The 24,427-nt window shown below is 38.6% G+C and overlaps 2 protein-coding genes across 3 annotated transcripts in view; both read left to right on the plus strand.

Moving 5' to 3' along the window:
- Positions 1 to 9,095: 9,095 nt before the first annotated feature.
- Positions 9,096 to 17,864, plus strand: ptgis (prostaglandin I2 (prostacyclin) synthase). The gene is made up of 10 exons (XM_083530354.1): positions 9,096 to 9,237; positions 9,512 to 9,635; positions 10,128 to 10,303; positions 10,554 to 10,694; positions 11,004 to 11,128; positions 11,294 to 11,475; positions 13,965 to 14,097; positions 14,316 to 14,497; positions 16,554 to 16,702; positions 16,907 to 17,864. The coding sequence occupies exons 1-10, from the start codon at positions 9,161 to 9,163 to the stop codon at positions 17,064 to 17,066; spliced, it is 1,449 nt and encodes a 482-aa protein (XP_083386480.1). The 5' UTR covers positions 9,096 to 9,160; the 3' UTR covers positions 17,067 to 17,864.
- Positions 17,865 to 20,898: 3,034 nt separating this feature from the next.
- The window catches only part of kcnb1 (potassium voltage-gated channel, Shab-related subfamily, member 1), a 29,967-nt gene continuing 26,438 nt past the window's right edge, over positions 20,899 to 24,427 (plus strand). The window contains exons 1-3 of one of the 2 annotated variants that reach the window (XM_083527342.1): positions 20,899 to 21,233; positions 21,786 to 22,134; positions 22,312 to 22,981. In XM_083527342.1, the coding sequence (XP_083383468.1) occupies positions 22,424 to 22,981 (558 nt within the window). In that variant the 5' untranslated portion in view covers positions 20,899 to 21,233; positions 21,786 to 22,134; positions 22,312 to 22,423. Of the gene's footprint in view, positions 21,234 to 21,785; positions 22,982 to 24,427 lie in introns of both variants that reach the window. The other variant, XM_083527341.1, reaches the window with a different exon arrangement.

The following is a 24,427-nucleotide window of genomic DNA, read 5'->3' on the forward strand; positions in this document are numbered from 1 at the left end:
CATGCTTACAAAAATCTGCACAATTGTTCACACCTATCACGTTTATGTGCGGTGGGATTAATCCAGACATCTGAGCGGAGCTTGTAAAATTTTGCACATGCAGCATCCCTGGCTCAGGATCTAACTTGAGAACCTGTTACATTTAATTTCTAAAAAAAAAAAAAATCTGAAAACAGGAGGCTGTGGGTCATGATAAATGTGAGTGAGGGTGGAACATAATTTTCTAGGCAGAAAAAAAAAGCTATGATTTGTGTGACATTTCAACTCCCTTGCATTATACCTGAATCCAAAGCTTCAGCCATCAAAAGTGAAGCATGTACTTTCCTGACATTTTTTTTTAGAAGTTTGTTACAATTTTGCCTGTTACTTCTGCATGTACACCTGTTGTAAATCATTTCCAAATAATATTGTAATTGTCTGCAATTTCAACCTGGACAGCAAGTGTGAACAAAGAGCAAACGTAAAATATTTCGTGGAATTGAGCTATACTGCCAAAGAGACGCCTGACCTGATATACCTTTGACATACAGCGATGCTGAAATGAGTTATCTGGGGTGTTTTGAGTGGCATGTGGGCTTTAACAGGGTAAGAACGCCACCGGAAGATGACGAAAAATCAGGAAGACCTTTAATCTCAACCCCTGAAAATGTCGAAACCATTTGCCAACTTGTGTATGATGATCGTCAGTGAACAATCCACATGATCTCACTTCCACACTATTTTGAAAGTGATAGTGTGTAAACGTAGATAAATAAAGTATTTGCTTGTAAACAGAGCTAGTCTCGAAACCTTTTGATACCACCATGTATGTATGTAGAGGAATGCTTTCCTGTCTTAAAATGCACCTGCTTTCATTATTTTTTACAAACAATGCAAACCACTTCAGTTTGTTACTGTCTCAGGCTGTTTTTAAAGAAAATGGCAGAATTCTGCATGCATCCATTGCACCCATAAACATGTACAGTAAGCACACCATGCTTCCAATATTGTACTTTGGTAGCATTTTTTAATGATGGAAAATTTCAGTATTGGTTTAATTGCTTGAATGGCTGGCTTTGCTTATCACTTACAGAATCGGTTAAAGTAATGCCTCTGAATGAGCCAAATTTATATAAGATATATATTGCACTTAAATGTATTAAACATAATCGGAAATACATTAATGCACATCCTGAAAGCAACTAATCACCAATACCTGAATTTCATGTATTCTGTTGTGTTATAACATGACTATCAAGCAGCTACACAAATGCTACATGCATTCTTAATAATATTATTTAAAAAAAAATCTACTTTCTCAACATATTAGTTTTGTATAGATTTGTAAAAAAAATTTATCTGTGTAAAGTCAATTATTTGTCTAGATGGTCGAAAATATTTTTTAGTAAATCATTGAGATGTGTTAGGAGTGTGAAAATCTAAAAGACTAATTCACTGTATGACAATTTCAGTAGAACAACAACCAGTGAATTCAAGTCTGAAAAAATGGATGGGTATTGCAAGGATTTTCACAAGGAGTTTCACACTGGAATATGAATAGATCAGATATTCAAAAACATTTTGTCCTTTTGCCATATAAATTAGCATTTTTGTCTAAGCGGGACCTGCCTAAAATACCTAAAAGCATTACGAGAGTCATACAATGATATAACTATTTTTAAGGTATTCATTTGTGCTGTGTGTATTGAAAGCAATCTAGGATCTGAGATGTTTATCATATGCTTTTAATTCTCTTTTTAAAGTGTGTTCTCATAGCCTGCTGCAGAACGTATCCAGGTTACATATGTAACCCTGGTTCCCTAATGGAACAAGGCGCTCTGAATCACTTGTTTAATGTGTCCAATGAAAAACCAGTGGGGTGATGTCACAACCAGGAAGCTATAAACACACATAGAGTGAAGCTGGTGCTAGCTTCTGAAAGGGAAGGAAGCACTGCAGGGATGCCGGTAGTGTGGCATGGAGACATAGAGTCTCGTTCCGCCGGGGAACCAGGGTTACATATGTAACCTGGAGACGTTCTCTTTCAGGAACTCAAGCTGTGTCAACAACGCTTGGGGAATGAGAGTCCAATACCGCCAGATTGACCAGTCCCTGCCTAGTGTGTAAGAGCACAGCTAGGTCGAAGAACAGAGGGGCCAGGAGTGGCATTGGGGTCAAGGTTATAAAGCCTGACAAAGGTCAGTGGGGTGGACTAGCCCACAGCATTGCAGATGTCATGTAAGGAAACTCCAGAGGACCAAACCTTAAAGGCTGCCACACTACAGGTTCAGTGCGCTCTGACCCCAAAAGGAGCAGGGCAACCGGAGGACTCATAGAAGGGTGCAATCGCATCCACAATCCACCTGCTGAGCAGCGGCTTGTTCGCAGGGATGCCTCTCCTCAGAGAGCAGATAAATTATTGTTCCGACTTCCACCACAGACTCGTTCTGTGGTCGTAAATGTCCAGTGCTCACATCAGACTCAGCCGGTTTAGCTTTTCCTGGTCTAGGGCCTGAAAAGGAGGAACTGTGCTCCCTCAGGGGCCACAGCCAGAGTCTCCACAGCTCTGGGCAGGGGTGAACTATTGTGCCCCCTGCCTGAGAGAGAAGATCCCTCTCGAGAGGAATCTCCTAGGGAGGGTGTTCAACAAGGGCTACCATGGTCTGCCCAGCCACCATGGGCCCACCAGGAGGAGGTGGACTGCATCCTGGCAAACTCTCTCCAGAACTCTTGCAACGGGGGAAAATGCTTTAAGGTTAGAAGCACGGACCAGCATTTCTAGGCAATTAATGTGCCACTGATGACCGCTCCCCAACCCATAAGAGAAGCATCTCGCTAGCGTTACACACCGACCTAGAAATCCTAACACAAGGCCCTGAGACAGGAACTCGAGACATCTATGTACGTAGGGCTCACCGCGTGACCTTGATTGTACCAAAGTGGGATGTACCTTGTCGAACCAGGGCGGATAAGACCCGAACTGAATCGTATAGCCTCTGTCTACAGTACTCAGGACCCACAGAGACACATCTGGCAGAGCTTTCCTTGCTACCAGGAAGTCCCTTAAGGGTATCAGTCTTTAAGCAGTGCCTCTAAGCAGGCAGCGAGTCCCCCAGGTCCGCTATGATACCGGGCGGAAACCGAGGAGAGTGATCACTGGATCTGCCCGTGCCCTGAAGCACTGATAATGGTAGAGTAAACAGACCAGGTCCCTGGGGGTGCCGGGGCGGGTACTGTGTGATGAGGTGCAACCTGCTCCTTTTTGGCAGAATCCCCAGAACGTCCCATGTCACCCCACAGGGCTTTGGCCTCTGCTTTTAAACCTCCCGGTGAGCTCACTGGAGGAAGGAACCTCTGAAATGCTGCCGACTGTTTTGTGGAAAAGGCTACTCGGCAATAGAGGGGTGTTGAGCAGCACGGCCCTGCCCCTGTCAAAATGATCCGATAGAGTGAGCCATAGGTGCCTCTCGGTGGAGACTAGGGAGGCCATAGACAGTCCAACGGCCATAGAGGTCTCTTTTGAGCCCCTAAGAGCCAAAGCCCGGCGAAGCTCCTGCCCGCCCGAGATGCCCTCCACGTCTAGCTGTCGAAGCAGGTCAGCCTGATACGCTTGTACACTGCCATTACCCATATATATATATATATATATATATATATATATATATATATATATATATATATATATATATATATATATATATATATATATATATATATATCCCTTACCCACCAGCGCTGACATGTTATGAAGGGGCTTGGTGGGCAGTTTCGGGGTCGGTCTTGAAGGGACAATAGAACACTTGGGCTAGCGTCTCTTGAACCTGGGGCGCTGACCCGTAATCACACTCTTACAGTCCCACTACATTCAAGTACAACGCAGATTTGGAACTGAAGAGGTGGGCCTAATACGACTTAGCCCAGAACCTGGACACCTCGGTACACCTTGAATAGTCAGCTACAGGGAGATTTTTTTTAAAAAGTCATGTCTGGAAGAAACTCCCAAAGACACAGAGAATATGCAGACTCCACAGAGATAAAAATTCAGGCTCAGGATCAAAATCCGAATGTTGAAGCTGTGAGGCATCAACGCTATCTGCTGTGCCACATGCTAATCTAATTGGTGGATCTTTGTGTGTTGTAAACTTTGATCCTCAGCTAAGAAACTGTTTAGTCTTCTGTCAAAGATCATTAACAGAGGTGCACAAAAGTGTCAGCAGAACTTTTTGAAGTCTTGGGCAACAATGATTTCTTATCAGTTGCTCTTCAATCCTCTACCCTTACGAAATTGCAAATTATTTTCAGAAATTAAATAACCAACAACTGGTTTTAAACTGGGTTACTGATCAGTAGGTCGGGGGTTCAGTATCTCCAAGGTTCCACTCTTGGGCCCTTGAACAAGGCCATATCATGTAAGACCCTGCGCTCTGACCCCAGCTTCCAAGTAAGCTGGTATATGTGAAGAAAGAGTTTCAATGTGCTGTAATGTATATGTGACAAATAAAGGCTACTCTATTCTATTAAAAACAAATCTGACTATACTTATACTGCATGCTGTATGATGATGATGGTATCTGTATGATTGACTGTGAAAAGCACTTTACACCAAAACTCACTAAAGTGGCACTGGCATCAGTACAAACTGTTGACTGTACATTAGGTGCTTTCAAATTCCCTGATGTTTATTTGTCATGCAGGAGGATTCACCACACCCCCAAACTATGATGAATTAGGATTTGGTATTAGGCATTAGGCATTAGAAATAATAAAAAAAAAACTTGTCCATAAGACTTGTTACTACTAGTCTTTTTTTTTCCTAGGTGTGACATAATGAGTATAATTGTATCCCTAAGGTGTATCAGGTAATGGTCCCAGATACATAATCTTGCTTCATGGAAACACCCTGCTACCAGAACATTAGCAGTTGTTTTCATTGTGTCCTGTTATTGACAGCTTGAACATTGAGCAATATGTAAATACATAAATGAGTATAATAATTTGCACAAATGACATAATGTTGAATCCATCAAGACATTTAATTTAGCAAACCGATACTTCTGGGCCTGGAAATGTAATTACTATTGTAATATTTTACTGTGACAATAACCAGGGGTAAATTACCTGTGTAAAAACTGCCTTAAAAACCACCTACACAAACAGACGCATTTATCTTATTGTCAATATCATCACTGTCCTTATGCCCTTCTCTTTCTTTCCTCTGATGTCCTGTATTAACAAAATTGTCAAGGCAATCCATCAACACTCCCTGCTCACTGGCCATTAAATCCTAGATTATTTGTCCCTCTGACCCTTTATAATGAAGTTTACCATCTTCAATAAAAATAAACCTGCACATGAATAATGTTTTTATACATTGACCTTGTTGTAGCCCTTAGCAGCATTTTATTCTTTACCTGGCCACCTGGCTTTACAGTCATACGCTTGTGCATTTTTTTATTTTTAGCTTTAGACATTCACAATAATATCAATGAATTTGATCAAATTTACCAAAGTTTACTAAGGTTTTTTCAAAGTTTTTCTGATAAACAATTTAACAAGTTCACCAAAAATTGGTAAACATCATTATCATACCTTATAATTCCTTCCTCACAAATCCATGGATTGTTTCCCTTAACTGTTTATTTACAATGTTTTCTCCATACAAGTGTATGAGTGTCATGTTCTCGCTGTTAAATGGACATAATCGAAACTCCCAAAAATACACAAATCTGAGGCATATATGTTTCCCTTGCCTTTACATGCTATTCAGCTTTCCCATAAATGTGTCCATGTGGAATTACATACAGTGTACAATACACAAATTATAAACACAAGGACATAGTAGTATCTAGGCTACACTGCAGTAATTTACAGTAATTATAAATAGTTGAAAATATTTAATAGATTATATAAATGATTTTGTACCTTGTGCTCCATGATTGTGCATAGAGCAGCTATCAAAAATAGTTTTTAGCTATAGTATAATCCCAGCATTCCACACCACATATGGTGACTAACACATACAATTTATACTAATCCTCATGCCACATACATAATTTACACTTCCATACAGGTTGTAGGCTTGGTTTTTGAGTCATGGAAACAGATCAGTACAGGCAGAGACCTGAAAAAGAGTCACATTTTTACAAAAAAAAAAACTGATACATTTGGAAAAAACAAACAAACAGGAGGTTACTTAGTGACAGCCAGATAGCAACCAGCCAGCCAGCCAGCTAGACAGACATACACAGAGGAACCTCAATACTCGTGACCTTGACACTTGCGATTTCGATATTTAAGAGTAACTCAAGAAAAATCTGATAGTTCGCGAGAAGCCGCGAGAGGCTCGAAAGTTTGGAATAACATTTAAAAACAGAGTTTGTACTAATAAATTACATACAAATCTTTTTAAAAGATTGTATTATTTTATTATTCATTTAAAGTAGTAAATTAAACATTTATGACAAGTAATTCACAATTTTTGTTGAGTTTGCAGTATAGTACATGTACATACATGTACTGTACATGTACTGTACAGTACATGTACATACATGTAAGTCTGCTACATATATGATTTGCTTCATACATGATTGTTGACATGTTTTTGTGTAAGTCCTTTCCATTGGGTTTGTCATTACTGTGTTATCAGTTTAGATTCCTGATGTACATTTATATTATTAATTTAAACATAAATAGAAGCAAAAGTTTAATAACATTGTAATTTATACACTAGTCCAGAATCCTTCATATTTCAAGCGCTAGTGATGTCAATGGATGTCCTACATTTTAGGATGATAAGGGAATTTAAATTAGTTTCAGTTGTAATGTCTTGTAATACCTTTGCAATGCTTGTTGCACAGTCATGTCATCAGCTGAAGTAGAGAAGAACACGGATTAAGGAAGATGAACAAGAAAATTAAGTGGGGGGAAAATGAAAGTCACTAGAACAGTAGAACCTCATTTGACTCTTTCCTACATTCAAAAGTGAAGCACTTTATCAAGTCTACTTAATACACCTTTGGGTACCAGTGTAATCTAATTTTATTATCAGATTTTGCTATAGGTTCCTGTGGGCTCACCACCTGCAGGAGGGATCGTAAGGGACGGTGCTGTGAGGATTGGGCAGCAGTCGAAGGCGGGGGCCTGCTTAGACTGCTACCCCCGCGACCCGAATTACGGATAAGCGGGAGAAAATGAATGAATGAATGAATTTTACTATAGGACATGTCCATTGCATTTAATCTCTAAATATTTCTAAATGCTCAACACCTCTCTATCAGGACAATTTTAGTTATCTCTTGCTTTGGTCAAAAGCTAGGCCAGCTCTCTGCTGGAAATGTATGAAGGGTATGATAAGCTATAACAGCTTTTTTTTGTTATAAAAGGGCTGTCAGCTATTGTATCTCAGGGTCAAAGAATGGGACATATTGATGGATAACAACAGTTATATAGCTACCTAAACAATTCTATATAAACTATGTCAGCTATATATACTTTTTATAGGGGTATAGCTCTGGTTGGCTATAAATAAAAAGGTAGCAAGGATGGATTAGGTGATCAGCCTGGGATCCTTTGGATCCTTCAGAAAAAATGTTTGTGCTTGGTTAGCAGGTCTTGGTGGTATCATAACCACCATAAAGTGGCTTGTCTGGTATGTAGAACTAAAATTTTGAGAATGGGCATAAAAGATCAAGAAAATAAAAAGCAAAATGTAAAACATTTAAATTTGCCCATAACCATTACCTTCCACTACAAAAAAGGGTGTATACACTATATTATAGCAAAAGAAAAAGGAACCTAAGACGAATGAACATTGGTGTATTCCAGTTTTCTAAAAGCCGGAATAATTTGCACGCATTGGTCAAAACTCTCAGTTTAGTGCAGCACAGTCTCCACCTAGTGGCACAAATGCTAATTCAGTGAACAAATTCGTCAGTGCGATTTTTTTTACAATTACTGCCCAGACTTGCAGTCCCAAACATTGGCAGCAAAAGCAAAGGTATAACTTACCTTAATCCAAAATTCATTTTTTTTCAGAAGTCGCTTAAGGCTAGGCTGGGCTTCATGTGAACAAGTGAGCTAAGTAAAATAACCATTCGCAGTTTGTGGGGGTGTATGTTTGTGTGTGCTTGTGTGTGCCTTTTAATTTTCAGGTAAATCTGTGACTCATACCATGGGAAAGATGATATTTTAGCTTTTAATACTACATCAATTGTCCAAAAGCAATGAAAGCGTCAATGCCTTTTATGATTAATGTCCCTAGCAGAATAAATCCAGACATTTATCCTGTCGTTTCATCTAACAGCCTACATAAATCACAGATTATTACAATTTCATCTTCATAGACACTTTCTTTTAACAGAAAGCAACACTAGCCTCTCAGCTACTGTTACCACAATAGTACAATAGTTGTAGCATATAGTTTTTGAAAGTAAGTGTCTAGATGCAGAGTTCTCATTATTATGGTAAGTACACATTGTAGGACAAAAATTACTATTATCTTTCTTTTCATCACTAAAGGGGAAAGCCTTTTATATGTTTATGTGTGCATAAAATCTGACAAATGAGTGTTTCCCCATTTAGAAAGTATAAACAGCCGAACCCATATATGGTACTAAGAAACCAAAACTGTTCAATTGACACTTAAGTTCCTGTGTACTCAAAAGCCTGACGGAGTAATGACTTATTACATAATGACTTATGAACTTATGAAGATAATTTAAGACAAAAAAAATAAATAAATAATAATAATAAAAACTGCTGCACAATAATCCTGCTTTCAGTGACTGTGAGGGGGAAGTTAAAAAGGTGCAAAATTTGTTTATAATATATATATATATATATATATATATATATATATATATATATATATATATATATATATATATATATATATATATATATATATATACACACTTTTGAAGTTAAATGATAAATGCAAAAATTCATTTGTTGTTCTTCTTCAGAACTTTCATGGGCTTGAGAGCATCATGAGATTTCGTTAGTTTCACTCCATGTGTCACCTTCTCACAATAACAGCCTGTTGTCCTGAAGCCCCGCCCCTTTCAGCTTTCAGTCCCTTATTTCGTAATAATGAGTGACGTGAGTTCAAACCGCCTGCAGTTTAAATGCGACTGTACGGCGCGTGCAAACATTCTGACACGCAGCGCGCGAGCTGTACAGTATGGCGTTTACACTGGTACTGGTGCTGGTCCTGGTGGGAGTTTTTTCCGCAGTACTTTTACTTTACACTAGACGCAGGTGAGTCTGTGAGGCAGAGATCAGCAACATCAACCAACTGTGTAGTGTTCAGGTTTTACTTCTAAGCACTGAGTTTACAGCTCATGTTACACTCCATAGTAATGCCCTGTAGTGTGATATTCTGTGAGATGCTGTTTGTAGATTTTTTTTAAACAATCTTTCATTTGTTTACTCATTCAAACTGCAATAATTTACCATAAAATACTTATAGATCAGTGTAGAATGAAGCTAGTCATAGATCGTTGTATTTGAAGTAGTTTGTTCTTTTCTAAAGGCAAAGAAACGAGCCTCCTCTGGATAAAGGCATGATTCCTTGGCTTGGCCATGCCCTTGAGTTTGGGAAAGATGCTGCTAAGTTTTTAACACGCATGAAAGAAAAGTATGGAGACATTTTTACAGTAAGTTTCTTCCAGACGTTTCTATATGAGGTTTTTTCTTAAACGGACAATTCTGTTCTGTCTATTCTGGTGTTCATATTGAAATAATCCACTCCACATTTACATCAATCTACATGTGAGAGAAGTAAGGACTCATTATGATCATTGCATATTTAAGTACTTTGAAGAGTTTTGATAGAAATGCCTTCTTTTGCTGAAACGGCTAAGCAAAGTTCAATGACTTGAATAAGTGTAAAACTGTGAGAAACACTCAATTGCTGTATTTGATTACATTTCATATTAACCAACTTTTCAGGTTTTGTGATAGTTGCAGTGATTGCTTTTTGGAATGGTGTCATACAAGGCGTCAATATTAGTCAACTTTTCAGCTGCATTGCCAAGAGATGATATCATCTGGTTTCTTACACAGAGTGCACCGAAACGGAAATAAAAATACTCTTCTGTCACTCTTTCGGTTTGTTTTACAATTTACTGTTCTGATTTATTCTACAGGTGTGTGTGGCTGGGCGTTATGTGACTGTCCTGCTGGACTCCAATTGCTATGATGATGTGCTGGCAGACACCAAATCCTTCGATCTGACTCGCTATAGCCAGCTTTTAATGAGCAGAATCTTTAAACTTCAATTGCCTAATCATGACCCAGTATCGGAGAGAAGCAAAATAGACAAGTGGGTGTTTGAGACTAGACTTGATTCCTCCTTCCTTAATGCATTTCTAATGTTTTGGACTACTCCACTCCAAAACCGTACAAATTTGCGTACAATAGCTTACTTTTGTATACATTTTATTCATCTTCATATATCAGTCTTACAATAATTTGTAGCACTTTCAACAATTTATATAGAAATGTGAATTTCTTTGTTAAATAATGCCATTAATGAGATTATAACCATGTGTTTTGTGTGTATGTGTTTTTAGATACTTTGCAGGCAATCTGGCCCGACTCTGTAGCTCAATGCAGAACAATCTTCAGTTCCTCTTGTCATCTGTGAATACACAGAAACCAACCGAATGGAAAAAGGACAAACTTTTTGACTTCTGTTACAGCTTGCTTTTCAAGTATGTTATAGTATGAGGCATTTAAGACAAAGGAAGTGTGAGAACCTTCATTTTCTGCCAACAAACAAGTGCTATAATAGTGACACACACACACACAACCTGCAGAAACCCTGAGTGTTAACTTAAGAATTTGCAGGGTGTGTTTTGGCTGCTTTTTATGTCAGGCTATTTTAGTTCACCAGACCAATATAGATGAGTACTGCTGCAGTGGCACTAGTAACCACAATCTTTAGAAACTGCTTCTGCATTTATTCATATCAGTTCTGGCCATCAGAGTAATCTGATATTGACATCTCTTTCTCCCTCTAGGGCCGGATATCAAACCCTGTTCAGCACAGAGAATAATAATAGTGCTGAATTCATTGTGGTTTATGATGAGTTTCGGCAGTTTGACAAGATTTTGCCCAAACTGGCGCGTTGTTCTGCAAATAAAGGTATTTCGAATAAGGATAGGAAAGAACTTTTGTCACTCTTGTCATTCTTATCATTATTTAAACGAAGGTAGAGAAAGCAGGAAAAAAAACGTGTTCCTTATTTTCTGAAACATGATGTACTGAACTTTACCGAAATGTTTGTGTGCACATGTAAATGCATGTTAGATGAGCTGAAAGTTGCCAGCACAGCACAAAATCGACTATGGGAACTGTTGTGTCCAAACTGGTTTTTCACGGAAGCAGTGGCCCAATCCTGGATACAGACCTACTTACAGCACTTAGAAGAGCAGGGCTTGGACCTACAGACCCAGAGGCGAGCCCTGCTTCTCCAGCTGTGGGTTACACAGGTAAGCAGGGTCAATGTGTTGTTTCTCACATGCACGCATGCACATGTCCAAGATCATATCGGAGTTATTCCCTTTTTTTATAATGTCTCGGCTTTGTCTTTGCAACACTGAAACAAACAAGGTAGACAGGAAACAAAATCTAGAAAAAGCTGGGGGAAATTCCTGGCCTCAGTTCATTTGCCCAAGCATACCTATATATGTGTGTGTATTTATGCATGTGTGACAAAGAGTGGGAGTAAGTGGCAAAGAAAGTGCAAACAAGAAGGAATGTGACATGGTTATTTAACTGTCAGAGCATGATGCAATAGCTGAACAGTGTTCACCTGATCTGCTAAGGCCCTAATAACACAGTGTTTGTCAAACAGTGGCTTAAGGAAAAGAACTAATAGTACACTGCCAAGCTGCTACTGTTGGGCCCTTGATCAAGGCCCTTAACCTTCTCTGCTCCAGAGGCAATGTATCATGGCTGACCCTGTGCTCTGACCCAGCTTCCTAATATGCTGGGATATATAACAGAGAAATTGCACTCTGCCGAAATGTACATGTGACAATTTTATTCTTTTATTATTATTAATATTATTAGTAGTAGTATTATTATATTTTTATATAATATACAATAATTCAAAGATTCCTTTAAAACAACAGGAATATATATATATATATATATATATATATATATATATATATATATATATATATATATATATATATATATATACACACACACACACACATATATATATATATATATATATATATATATATATATATATATATATATATATATATATATATATATATATATATATATATATATATATATATATACATACACACACACATACCCCTTTTTTTTTATTTTTGGATTTTTTAAAAATGCATCAAATTGCCATTAAAAAAAGATTGTCAAACATTCTAATAAGAAGCCCTTCCTGAGAGGAGCTTACAAAATGCAGTGTGCACTAATAACATTTACGTTATTGTATTTAATTGTAAGGTGTAACTAATACACTAACGTGTTTGAAAAAATTATACTGTATACATGGGATTTTACTGTAAAAATGGATTGTTGATGCTTTGGACCTGTTCCGTGTCTGGTGATTCAGGGTGACAATATATTTTTATCCCCAAACCTATTTGCTTCTGTCAGGAGATTCAGACTTGGCTACAGATCTTTTAAGTAGGTGATGAGCCAGACACAGAACACAGAATTGGATAGTGAAATGCAAAAGCAAAGCTGAGACTGTAAAAAAAAAAAGAAAAACGCATAAATTGTTCTGCACAGATCACTCCCAGTTAAACCTTGTTAGGCATCATAAAATATTAATTTTATGGGTGTTGATTGTTGTGCAACCAGTGCTTTGCAGATTAAAATAGCCGTAATCTTTTGATTGAGCTCAGAAGACACTGCACATGTTGTTCCTTTTTATTTTTGCTCATTTGCATTAGCGTGCCAACTTTTCTGGAGGGCAACATCTGAGCTGCCAACAGAATCTCTTAAAAACAAATATTTAAGTTTGCATATTTTGTTAGTCAAAGGTTTTATCAGATTACCTCTGACTATAATAACTGATTATTGTAAATGGAATAACACAAAATGTTCACACACAAAATGTAAAGCAGATCCCCTTCTGCTCTGCATGATTGAGAAGATAATGCCATAGTGATGATGTACAATATATTCACACTGGAAACCATATAAAAATGATCTTAACTAACTTAAAAGTTTCTACAAATAGACTTTTATCACAAATGTTTGAATTACAGGAATAATTAGATTAGATTAGATTAGATTAGAATAGATTAGATTCAAATTTATTGTCATTACACATTTACAAGGCAATGAATTGCAGTTTGGGTCTAACCAGACCCAAGTGCAGGATATAGAGCAGTGTTTACATAAATTAAATAAAAATAATGTTTCTTGATTTAGAAAGAGAACTTCACTTTAAGTAACCACTATTAGGCTGGTTTTAGCCTTCATTGGCTATGTCCTTTAATGTTCATGTGTCTGAGTCTCATACATTTTCAGTTTGACACGTACAGCTCTGTGAGTATAGATAGCATTATCTTTTATAGATTATCCATTGTTGATAATCATGTGAAACTAAGATCAGTGATCAGTCACATGACCCATCTTGACCAATCCTATGGCACTTGTTTAATATCTGATAATTCAGTTCATTGCATCAATTATAAAAACAATACAGAGTTGCTCTTTGATGTTTCAGGAGAAATTACAGCTGTGGTCAAACTAGCATGTTTTGTGACATTTAAGAAATTTTGGTGTGCACATGTTGAAGAAGGAAACACTTAAGAAATTGTAATTAAGGAACTAAAAAAGTGTGTGTGTGTGTGTGTGTGTGTGTGTGTGTGTGTGTGTGTGTGTGTGTGTGTGTGTGTGTGTGTGTGTGTGTGTGTGTGTGTGTGTGTGTGTGTGTGTGTGTGTGTGTGTGTGTGTGTGTGTGTGTGTGTGTGTGTGTGTGTAGGGGAATGCTGGCCCTGCAGCATTCTGGATGCTGGGCTTCTTGCTCACACACCCAAAGGCTCTGAAAGCAGTAAATGAGGAGCTGATTAGCCTACAGCACCTCCCGCTGGACAAAAGAGAAACACCAGTATTAGGTAAGTTTCAGAGGCGTTGGTACAAGAATTAATCCACATTTTAACAAAAATGCTCATTCCATACCACTCAAGCAACTTGTTTAAACAATTGTTGAAGATTTATGTGTAGATATTTTGTGTAATAAAATAACATACTTTATTCTAATGGTTTATTTTTATATGATTTTATAATAATGTCTGCATTCTTTTAAAATCCATTTAATTGTTTGCTTTTACAGACAGTGTTCTGAGCGAGACGCTGCGCCTCAGAGCAGCTGCCCTTATTACCAGAGATGTGATGCAGGACAAAATTGTTCAATTGAGCAGCGGTCAAGAATATACTCTACGGCATGGAGATCGCCTTTGTATCTTCCCTTTACTTAGTCCTCAGATGGATCCTCAGATCCATTATGAGCCAGAGGTAAAGCATCTCAACACTTAGCTGTCCTCTTCTTTTCTGTTTTCTGGGTTGAACCCCGATCAAACTTCGATCAAACAATCAGTATAGTTTTTTTTTTATGTAATTGAAAGAAATCCTGTCAGAATATCATACACAGTGCACGATGGCTAAAAAGTTTAGTTTAAAGTTTGCAGGTCTGGCACTATATAGGAAGTAACACCAGGCTGGTGTCATGTGGCACACCTTTAAGCGGGGTGCTATTATCAACCTTTTCGCTTTCAGTTTCTCTATGCAAGTAAAAAAAAAACATAGCAGAGCAAGCATAAAGAATTTTTTTTTATCTGTTGCTGAACAAACGAAGACATTTGGTTAGTTTATGGCATAAACTAACCAAATGTCTTCGTTTGTTCAGCAACAGATTTAAAAGAAAATGTATTCGTGGTAGATTATGTAAAGAGTCTGATTTATAAGTGTTCTAATTATAAGCTGTTACCATAGAAATAATAACATATTAGAACAAGCATCTTGATATAAATCCATCGCTCGTGTTACAGCCAAAACTGTTTTCTGAATCTTGCAGGTATACAAAACTAATTCATACTTTCTGACCAAAAAGTTTCAAATTTTAGTCTGACACTTTAAGCTGGCCTTAGGCCATGAGGCAAAGATTTAACATTTGGTTGGATGACTTATACCTAAAAACAAGGAAGACACCGATTTAAAAAAACATCAGGCTACAGAAATGGATGTCCTACAGCCATCAACTATATAATTTGATGGTTGCTTTTGTGATATGCATTGCCGCAATTACTGAGGTATCTAAAATGAAAATAAGCAGAATACATCAAATAGTTGCAACATATCTTAAATTACATGTGAATAAAATACTTTAGAGTTATATTCAAATAGATATATCATGATCTATAGCATAATTAGCATAATTAACTCCATAATATGCTATAACTTTAAAAGAAATTGAGTTGAATATGAAAAGCCATGGTTGTTTTAAAATCAAATGAACTGAACCAAGATATTGTAAATAATTATGTAACTAGTTTAATTGAATTGTGGATAATAGATGAAGTCTGTATAAGCCATAGAGCATAGGCTAGAAAAAAATAGATAGGATGAACACTCGACTTATCATCAGGGCCACTGCTTCCCTTAACAAAGGTTACATTTTGCCATGACTTGAATGTTCAACCAGTGTTGATTTATTCATTAATACAGACTTCAAAGCACTTTTGTACTTCGCTCTGCAGAAGGGTGTCTGCTAAATGTAAATGAGTGCTACATTTGTATGCTTCGTGTCATTTTATAATACATAATTAATTGCTACGATCTGTCTAAGCAACATAAATTTTTCAAACATTCCCAAAGGCCAAATCAGTTTTGCTATAATGATTCTGACATGTTACAACATCCAAACAATAACATACACTCACTGAAAACTTCAATAACACTGGGTAGAACCTGCCATTGCTCTCAAAGCAGCTTCAATTCAATTCAGTTCCAATGGCACGGATTTCAGAATACATAGGAAAGGTTCCTTAAGATTCTGGTACATGTTGACATGACTGCGTCACACAATATTTGCAGATTTTTTGAGGAGCCCTCTCAGATCTTCTCAATTTCTCTATATCCCAAAGGTTTTGGATTCAGATTCACTGTGCAACAATACTGTAGCATTTAAATACGCTGTGGCATTGAAGCCATGACTGATTGGTAATAACAGGCCCTATGTAACACATTACACCAGCTCCTCCAATTTATTGTGTAAAATCTAGAGACTGTTGTGTGTGTGAAAATCCCTGGAGATCAGAAGTTGTAGAAAAACATGTCTGCATGATGTTTGTATGCATTGCATTGCTGCCACACGACCGATGTAGATATTTGCACTGAATGTGTTTTGAGAACAGCTGTTCCAAATAAAGTGCTCAGAGTGTATATCAAGAGCCTACATTCTGTACGATACTCATATAATCACTTTTGAGATGCAGTCAGCCTTCTTCAGAATGATCAGACACTTTCTGAAGAGCTATATTTGAGTCTGTATATCTGCTTTTGCTTGTTTCAGAAGTTCAAGTTTGACCGCTTCTTAAATTCTGATGGAAAAAAGAAGAGCAATTTCAGTAAAGAGGGAAAGCAGATTGATGGTAGCTTGCCATGGGGAGCAGGGAGCAATTTGTGCCCAGCACGTGATTTTGCTTCTTGTACTTTAAAAAGGTCAGTATTAAGAAAACACACTGTGATTTTTTCATGTTTTTCAGTGCTTTTCAGTACTATTTTCTCCAACAGTATGATTGTATATTTGATTCTTTAACAGTTCTTACATACAACAAAATAAAAAACACTTCCATGAGATTTACCCTCAGATGTTTTATTTTATTACTATTCATTTCTAAACTTCTTAACCTACTTTTTTTTTAGGTTTGTGCTCATGATTCTTACACACTTTGACCTGGAGCTGTGTGACTGTAATGCACTCATGCCACAAGTGGACCCCAACTGTTATGGTTTTGGAATTCTCCAACCAGATGGGGATTTGGAAATCCGCTATAAACTAAAAGAACTAATTAAAACTAATTAAAATAATGTAGCATCATTGTATTTAAGCATCTGATATTATTGCTACTTGCTGTTTTTGTGACGTCATTATATCACCTGTTCTTCTTCTTCTTCTTTCGGCTTCTCCCATTTGGGGTCACCACAGCGGATCATCCGTCTCCATACCCCCCTGTACTCTACATCTGTCTTTTTCAAACCAACTACCTGCATGTCTTCCCTCACCACATCCATAAACATCCTCCATGACCTCTGCACATGTCCAAACCATCTCAATCTCGCCTCCCTCACCTTGTCTCCAAAACGTCCTACATGCGTGGTTCCTCTAATAAATTTGTTTCTAATTCTGTCCATCCTCGTCACTCCCAACAAAAACCTCAACATCTTCAGCTCTGCTACCTCCAGCTCCACCTCCTGTCTTTTACTCAATGCCACTGTCTCTAAACCATACAACATATCAGGTCTCACCACAGTCCTATAAACTTTTCCTTTCACCCTAGCAGATACTCTTCTATCACAAATCACTCCTCCCACTCTTCTCCACCCACTCCACCCTGCCTGCACTCTTTTCTTTACTTCTCTAACACACTCTCCATTACTTTGCATCTCCATTATATCACCTGTTATTTATTCAAATAAAACAGGTCATTCATTCTCTAATTTCTAATGTACAGTTTTTAAGATGCTATACTGCTGACAGTGTTTTGCACTTTTTTATAATTTTTAATAAAAGTGTTGCTGTTTTAGAATTTCAATTGCGTGCATTGTTCATGATGAAGTATTGCAAACTTTTCAGATTCAATAAAAAAAACTATTGACCAAATCGTTTACACTGTTTCACCAAAAAATGGCACCACCTGGATTTAACCAAGCACATAGTTAAAACTTACATCGGAATAATTTCTGCCTGTGATTGTTTCATCTGGCAGCAAGTGATTAAACCCTAACTTATGCAGTGAGCTTCTCAATTCTTAAACAGTCAGAAGACATATCATGTGGTCATGGAAAATATGCTACTCTGTTTCAGAAGGGTCTAATTATTAGCCTACGTTAAGCAAAGAAGAAAAAAACAACAACTAAGGAGATTACTGAAACTACTAATACAACTAAATACCACTGTCCAACACATTATTAAAACCAGGAAGGATAGTGGGGAACCATAATTCCTTTATTTAAAAAAAATCTTGAATGGTTGTGATTGAAGATCATTTAAATGTTTAGTGTAATCAAAACCAAAATTTTTATAACTGAAAGTAAGAGCATTTTCTCCAACACAATGCAGCTGTGTAGCCTTAAGAAAACCTCTTATTAATGAAGCTAATAGGAGTAAAAAAAAATCCTTGTTTGGGAGCATACAGAGTGGACATGTTTTTTGATGAGTTCAGATTTACCCTGTTCCAGAGTGATGTGCAGATCAGTGTAAGAAAAGAGGCAGATGAAGTGTTGCAATCATGACAAGTAATTACAGTTCAAGCCTGTGGGGGCAGTGTTATCTGGGATTGAATTATTTGGTCAGATTTGGGTTGAGCAATATTATTTGCCCAAAATTGCCTGACTACATGAGTGATAAGATTTTTTCAACAATGGATTATTTTTCTTTGATGGCACAGTCATATTTCAAGATAGCAATGCCAGGCATTTATCAGGCTCAAATGATGAAAGCGTGGTTCAGAAAGCATGAGACATTATTTTTACACACACAAATAAATCACCAAAGAATCCAGACCATTAACCCAATGAGAATATTTGAGATGTGCTGGAGAACATTTTACACAGCAGTCTGAATCTCCCGACATCAGTACAAGATTTTGGCCGAAGATTAGTGCAACTCTGAATAGGAAAATAAATGTTGCAGTGTTGCAAATGACATTTTATACGCTTATTGAAATACTGCATGGCGAATGTGTTCTGTAGTCAAAGCAAAAGGAGATCCAATTATTTATTTGAGTAAGTGACTTTTTCTGACCAGGCAGTGTTAAAAGAGAAAAATTTGGGGGAAATGAAGCATTGAATATAAACGTACAGCCCACCGTAAGTAAATCCCAGTAAATTAACTGAAACAAAAGTGCACACAAATGTGTACAAGCAAGGGAAGTGTATTTGGATTTCAGTTCACTTTATACAAATAAAGACATAAGGTATAAATTATACTCCCGTATGACACAAATGCATGTGTGGACTGGGGTGTAGGTCTAAATTAACAACCAAATACCTGACCTCATTATAGTTAGTCACATCATTAGTTTATTCTTCTGTTCACAGAGCCAGTGGCAGGCAGTCAGGGCCAGCAAAGCCTTCTCTGCTGGCCTAAACATTATCAGAAGCACTGACCTACTTTTACAACCTAAATTCTAATATTTGTTCCATGAAATTTTATAAATTTATTCCCAACAGTTTATTCTCTTTATTTTGGAGCTTTTTTTTTTTTTTTTTTTTTTTTTGCTGCACTGCTTCCAGTACGTGTCTGTGGATGTTAGATGTTTTGTCTAATCAGATTTCAGCTATGTGTTGCCATGTCAATCTAATCAGCCCAGGGCCTTTAAAGTCAGTACTGCTGGCCTTTTTACCCTAGTCTCCTTGATAAATAACTCTGTTTCTTTAACCAATGAGATTTCAAATTCACCCCACAGGGCAGCTAGCTAGCCCAGAATAGCGTCAGCATTTTTCCGTCCTCTGATTGGTTGGTCAGAGGGAAATGTTACAGCCAAGTTCATTCATTCATTCATTCATTTTCTCCCGCTTATCCGTAATTCGGGTCGCGGGGGCAGCAGTCTAAGCAGGCCCCCGCCTTCGACTGCTGCCCAATCATCACAGCACCGTCCCTTACGGTCCCTCCTGCAGGTGGTGAGCCCACGGGAAGGCGGCCCCACGTCACTCCGACGTCACGGACCTTGATATTTCCCTCGTAAGGGACCCCCGGAGCATAGAGGGTTAAGGGCCTTGCTCAAGGGCCCAAGAGTGGCAGCTTGGCGATACCGGGGCTTGAACCCTCGACCTTCCGATCGGCAACCCAGCGCCATAACCGCTGGAGCCACCACTCCCCCGTTACAGCCAAGTTCGACTTGCAAAACACGTGTGTAGCTCTGCACACATGAATACATCCGAGTTAGACATTTTTATTCCTACGGAGGAAGAGAAATTTATTTGGTCGTGGACATACTTAAAAATCATTTTGAAGAAAAGCTAGATGGCTAGAAGAGGTCGGCCAACCCCAAAGCTAGCTAGCTTGTTTCAGCCCAGAAAAAGGTTTGTTCACCACTTCCAGACCAGTGAATACGAGCTGTACCACTGGACTACAGCCTCTGAGGATCGCTGCAAATTATGAGTCTGCATCTCTGTTGTGTAGGTTGTATTTTATTTACATTTTTATGTTTTTGTCATGTTATTAGACAAATATTGATTGATCCAGATGATGTAGGTGACACAGTTGCGGTGGTAGTGTAGAGGTTTGGAGTTTTCTTAAGTGGGTTTCTTGCTTTAGTAAAATCACCCTCATTGTTATGTTGTGTTTTTGTATAGTATTGATGGTTTCTGTAATTGCGACATAGTAGTGGTATTAAGAGGTGGATTAAGTCGGGTTAGTCCTAGCTGATATTTTACTGGCAGCTTTTCGAATTTGAGGCAAAATATGCAACTCGTCTTTAAGTCCTATTTAATCACTCACAGATGGGAGCACAAAAAAGACTCAACTGTGCTGTATTAGCGCCTGATAAACCCCACCATAGTGCATGAACACTGGAGTAAATTCAATGTTTACCTCCAGGTGTTCACTAATAGGGGGTAACTATGAGCAGTGCTTTTTCCATCCAGGAGAAACGGCGAGTCAGTGTAAAGATGCTGTTCGCCATTTTGCCCGAGGTCAGTGGGCCGTGGCGCAGGAGGGAGGAAGACGCTGTGCAGGTTAGTGAAGGGTTAATCCCTGATCCTGCCTTTTCTGCACACTAAAACCGCTGCCGCCAAATCAGCGCCACAGATTTACCGCTGGACTTGTTGATTTATTCCTCTTCCAATAGAAAAAAAAAACAACAGCGACGATTTGTCTTATACCAGACATATATGCCCAGACTGGAAGATAGCGGTCCTCCGCGTGGGCTTTATTTAATACTAGACATGAGAGTAAAGCAGTGACGCTCCTCCTGTTTTCCTTCTCATTTATGGGCTTTTCCGTCATTCTCATCCTTCAGCTACAGAGGTATGGTTTAAGCTATTATTATTATTATTATTATTATTATTATTATTATTATTATTAATCATTATTATTAATCATTATTATTATCATTGTTATTATTATTATCATCATTATTATTATTATTATTATTATTATACACGCCGAACAAATGCACAAATCAAAGCCTGTATTGACTTCCTTGTGCACATTTGTTTCCGTGCACACTTTGGTTTGATCCTGATCCTTCTTTCTGAATAATCAGAAATAAAAAATAAATAAAAAAACAACGCAATTAGGTAACGTAACGCCTGGATTTGACGGATGTCACTCAAAACACCGAATTTGCCCACTGGATTATTTACGCAAATGATTTTGTGTGTGTGTGTGTGTGTGTGTGTGTGTGTGTGTGTGTGTGTGTGTGTGTGTGTGTGTGTGTGTGTGTGTGTGTGTGTGTGTGTGTTCAGTCGGATTGAGTCTAACGGGGGTTTGTGTGCGTTGGGGGTCTAAATGGCTGTAATGATGGTATAGGTGACACGCATGTGTGTTTTTTGTGATTATTTCCTCCTGGTTTTACAGGCTGGATAGACTGCGCGGGAGGACAGCTGATGTCAACTATTTAGCGCCATAATGCTTTTGGGACATTATGTTTCTTCGCCAAACACGCTGAAGCAGAAGCACTTTACCTGGATATAAGCGGCTGAATTACGGACAGGTCCTCAGACGAGACGGCTTGCGTTTGATACCAACAAAATCACCACGTGCGCACTTCTCTAATGGAAAGCTTCCGGTTACTATACATTCTGGCGCGTGCTTAAAACCACCAGTTGTCTACTACTTCATTGAATGAGAGCAGTGAATGGGAATGCCCAGCACTGATTCATCTCGAGCATCTTTCCGTTCAGACGCGTAGCTGCTACTCCTGGGGGTGAAGTGCATGCGTGCTTCTGATTCGTCTCGAATTTCCTGACCATTTGCTATTGAATCATTGGAGCGGCACTATTTGCGTGACGCATCTGTGTGTGTGTGTGTGTGTGTGTGTGTGTGTGTGTGTGTGTGTGTGTGTGTGTGTGTGTGTGTGTGTGTGTGTTTCTTTTCCCTCCAGCGATGGAAGAAAGCGCTTCTGACTTCGAGAGGTAACGCAGGTTCCGCGGCCCGCCCGGAGTAAGCCATAGCCTACGAAACTGCGGCCGAATCACAAAAACCAACGGACAGCCATGATCAGCAAAGCAGCCTCTCGGTCGGCGGTCTCTCTCCCCCCGGAGCCGGTGGAGATCATCCGGAGCATGGCGTGTTACCGGCGCGTGCGTCTGAACGTGGGCGGCCTGCCGCACGAGGTGCTCTGGCGCACGCTGGAGCGGCTGCCGCGTACGCGCCTCGGCAAGCTCCGCGCGTGCACCACGCACGAGGCGCTCATGGATATTTGCGACGACTACAACCTGGACGAGAACGAGTACTTCTTTGACCGGCATCCGGGAGCGTTCACGTCCATCCTGAACTTCTACCGCACGGGAAAGTTGCACATGATGGAGGAGATGTGCGCGCTCTCGTTTAGCCAGGAGCTGGACTACTGGGGCGTGGACGAGATCTACCTGGAGTCGTGCTGCCAGGCGCGCTACCACCAGAAGAAGGAGCAGATGAATGAGGAGCTGCGGCGCGAGGCTGACACGCTGAAGGAGCGCGAGGGTGAGGAGCTGGATAACGCTTGCTGCTCGGAGAAGCGCAAGAAACTGTGGGACCTGCTGGAGAAGCCCGGCTCTTCTGTAGCAGCCAAGGTAGCTATAAGAGTAACCGGCTAGTGCACCAATGTACAAGTGTGTCTGCTTGTGTGCATGTGTGTGTAGGAATCAGGATCAGACTGACACATAGTTACACAAGCATGCACGGATACACACACACGCCCCCTATATATATATATATATATATATATATATATATATATATATATATATATATATATATATATATATATATATATATATATATATATATATATGCCTACATTAAAATACATAAATACACACTGAGAACAAATACACACTCGTGGATAAAGCAAACCCAAGGCTTTCACAATTATAGGGTTTGCTGGCAATAGGCCAGTAGCAGTGCGTAACTGAGATTTAATATCATGCACTTTTGCCCAACTTCTGCAGTGCTTGACTGTGGTTATGGACTTCATAAGAATTAAGGATGGGTTTTTCCTTTTTTCATTCAAGGCATCCAATAATGCCATTTTCTAATACCATTAGACCTGATTCCTTGTCAAATCATGCTCGCTGCCAAGCTAAAATCGCAACGTCCACATATCTGTTGGCACATTTATAACCCAGCAATTAGCTTAAAAGGGCATATAAAAAGTGCAATTCTCATTACTGCTGTTGTAGTGGAAATCACATCAGAGTAAAGCTCTTTAGCAGTAGAAACATCTAGAGTGTTTTGGGGGTAAATACTACAACAAAACTGCATTAGCATTTTGTAGATACCAGTTTAACATGCAATTGTGGTCACGATACTCTCAATACTGAGGTCATTCTGTTCCATGAAAAATAAAAATACATGCTTCCCAACTAAAGGACATTAAGAATAGTTTGGGACACAGGACATAGATAACTCAATTTGTTGACACACTTAAAGAAAATAAGCAAAACAATATGTGTAAAAAAATAAATAACAGCTCAAACAAGAACATCTTAAATAGTTGTTATAATGTGCTTGTAAAGGTATCAGGTTTTAAATGCTCAGCATTCCGGTAAAGCCCTCCAATGTTCGGTGTCCAGTGGCTTCATTAGGGTGGGACAAAATACTAATTCACATACAGGCAAGATTATACTGTTGCAGCCCTTTTAGCATCATACTATATGTGCTTATAACATGAGTGGACTGACCTCTTCAATTTACTGACCATGCTAAATTCTAAACATAATATAAAGTCATATATAATATAAGTTAAATAAAAATAAGGTACTGGATCACCAAGGGGGAGGTGAAATATTGAGTGGACAGGGTGGGAAATGGAATCTTGGAATATATAGTACACAATAGTGCTTCAAGCTCTCTGTGCAATATAGTTTCAGTGAATGTCATCATAAAGCTAGCGTCAATAACGCATAAGTCGAGGTCCCTGGGGATCTAAAGCCAACTTCAAATCAATCTTGCCTGCAAAGAATATTAGGCTTAATAGACCAGCATGTTTCAGAAAAAGTACAAAACATTTTTTTTTA

The sequence above is a fragment of the Silurus aristotelis genome (genome assembly GCF_946808225.1).
Source record: "Silurus aristotelis genome assembly, chromosome: 2".
Classification (NCBI taxonomy): domain Eukaryota; kingdom Metazoa; phylum Chordata; class Actinopteri; order Siluriformes; family Siluridae; genus Silurus; species Silurus aristotelis.

Coding starts and splice junctions, on each gene's coding strand:
- ptgis (XM_083530354.1), top strand. CDS start 9,161: ATGGCGTTTACACTGGTACTGGTGCTGGTCCTGGTGGGAGTTTTTTCC. Junction 9,636..10,127: donor AGTATGGAGACATTTTTACA/GTAAGTTTCTTC, acceptor TTTATTCTACAG/GTGTGTGTGGCTGGGCGTTA. Junction 10,304..10,553: donor GAGAGAAGCAAAATAGACAA/GTGGGTGTTTGA, acceptor ATGTGTTTTTAG/ATACTTTGCAGGCAATCTGG.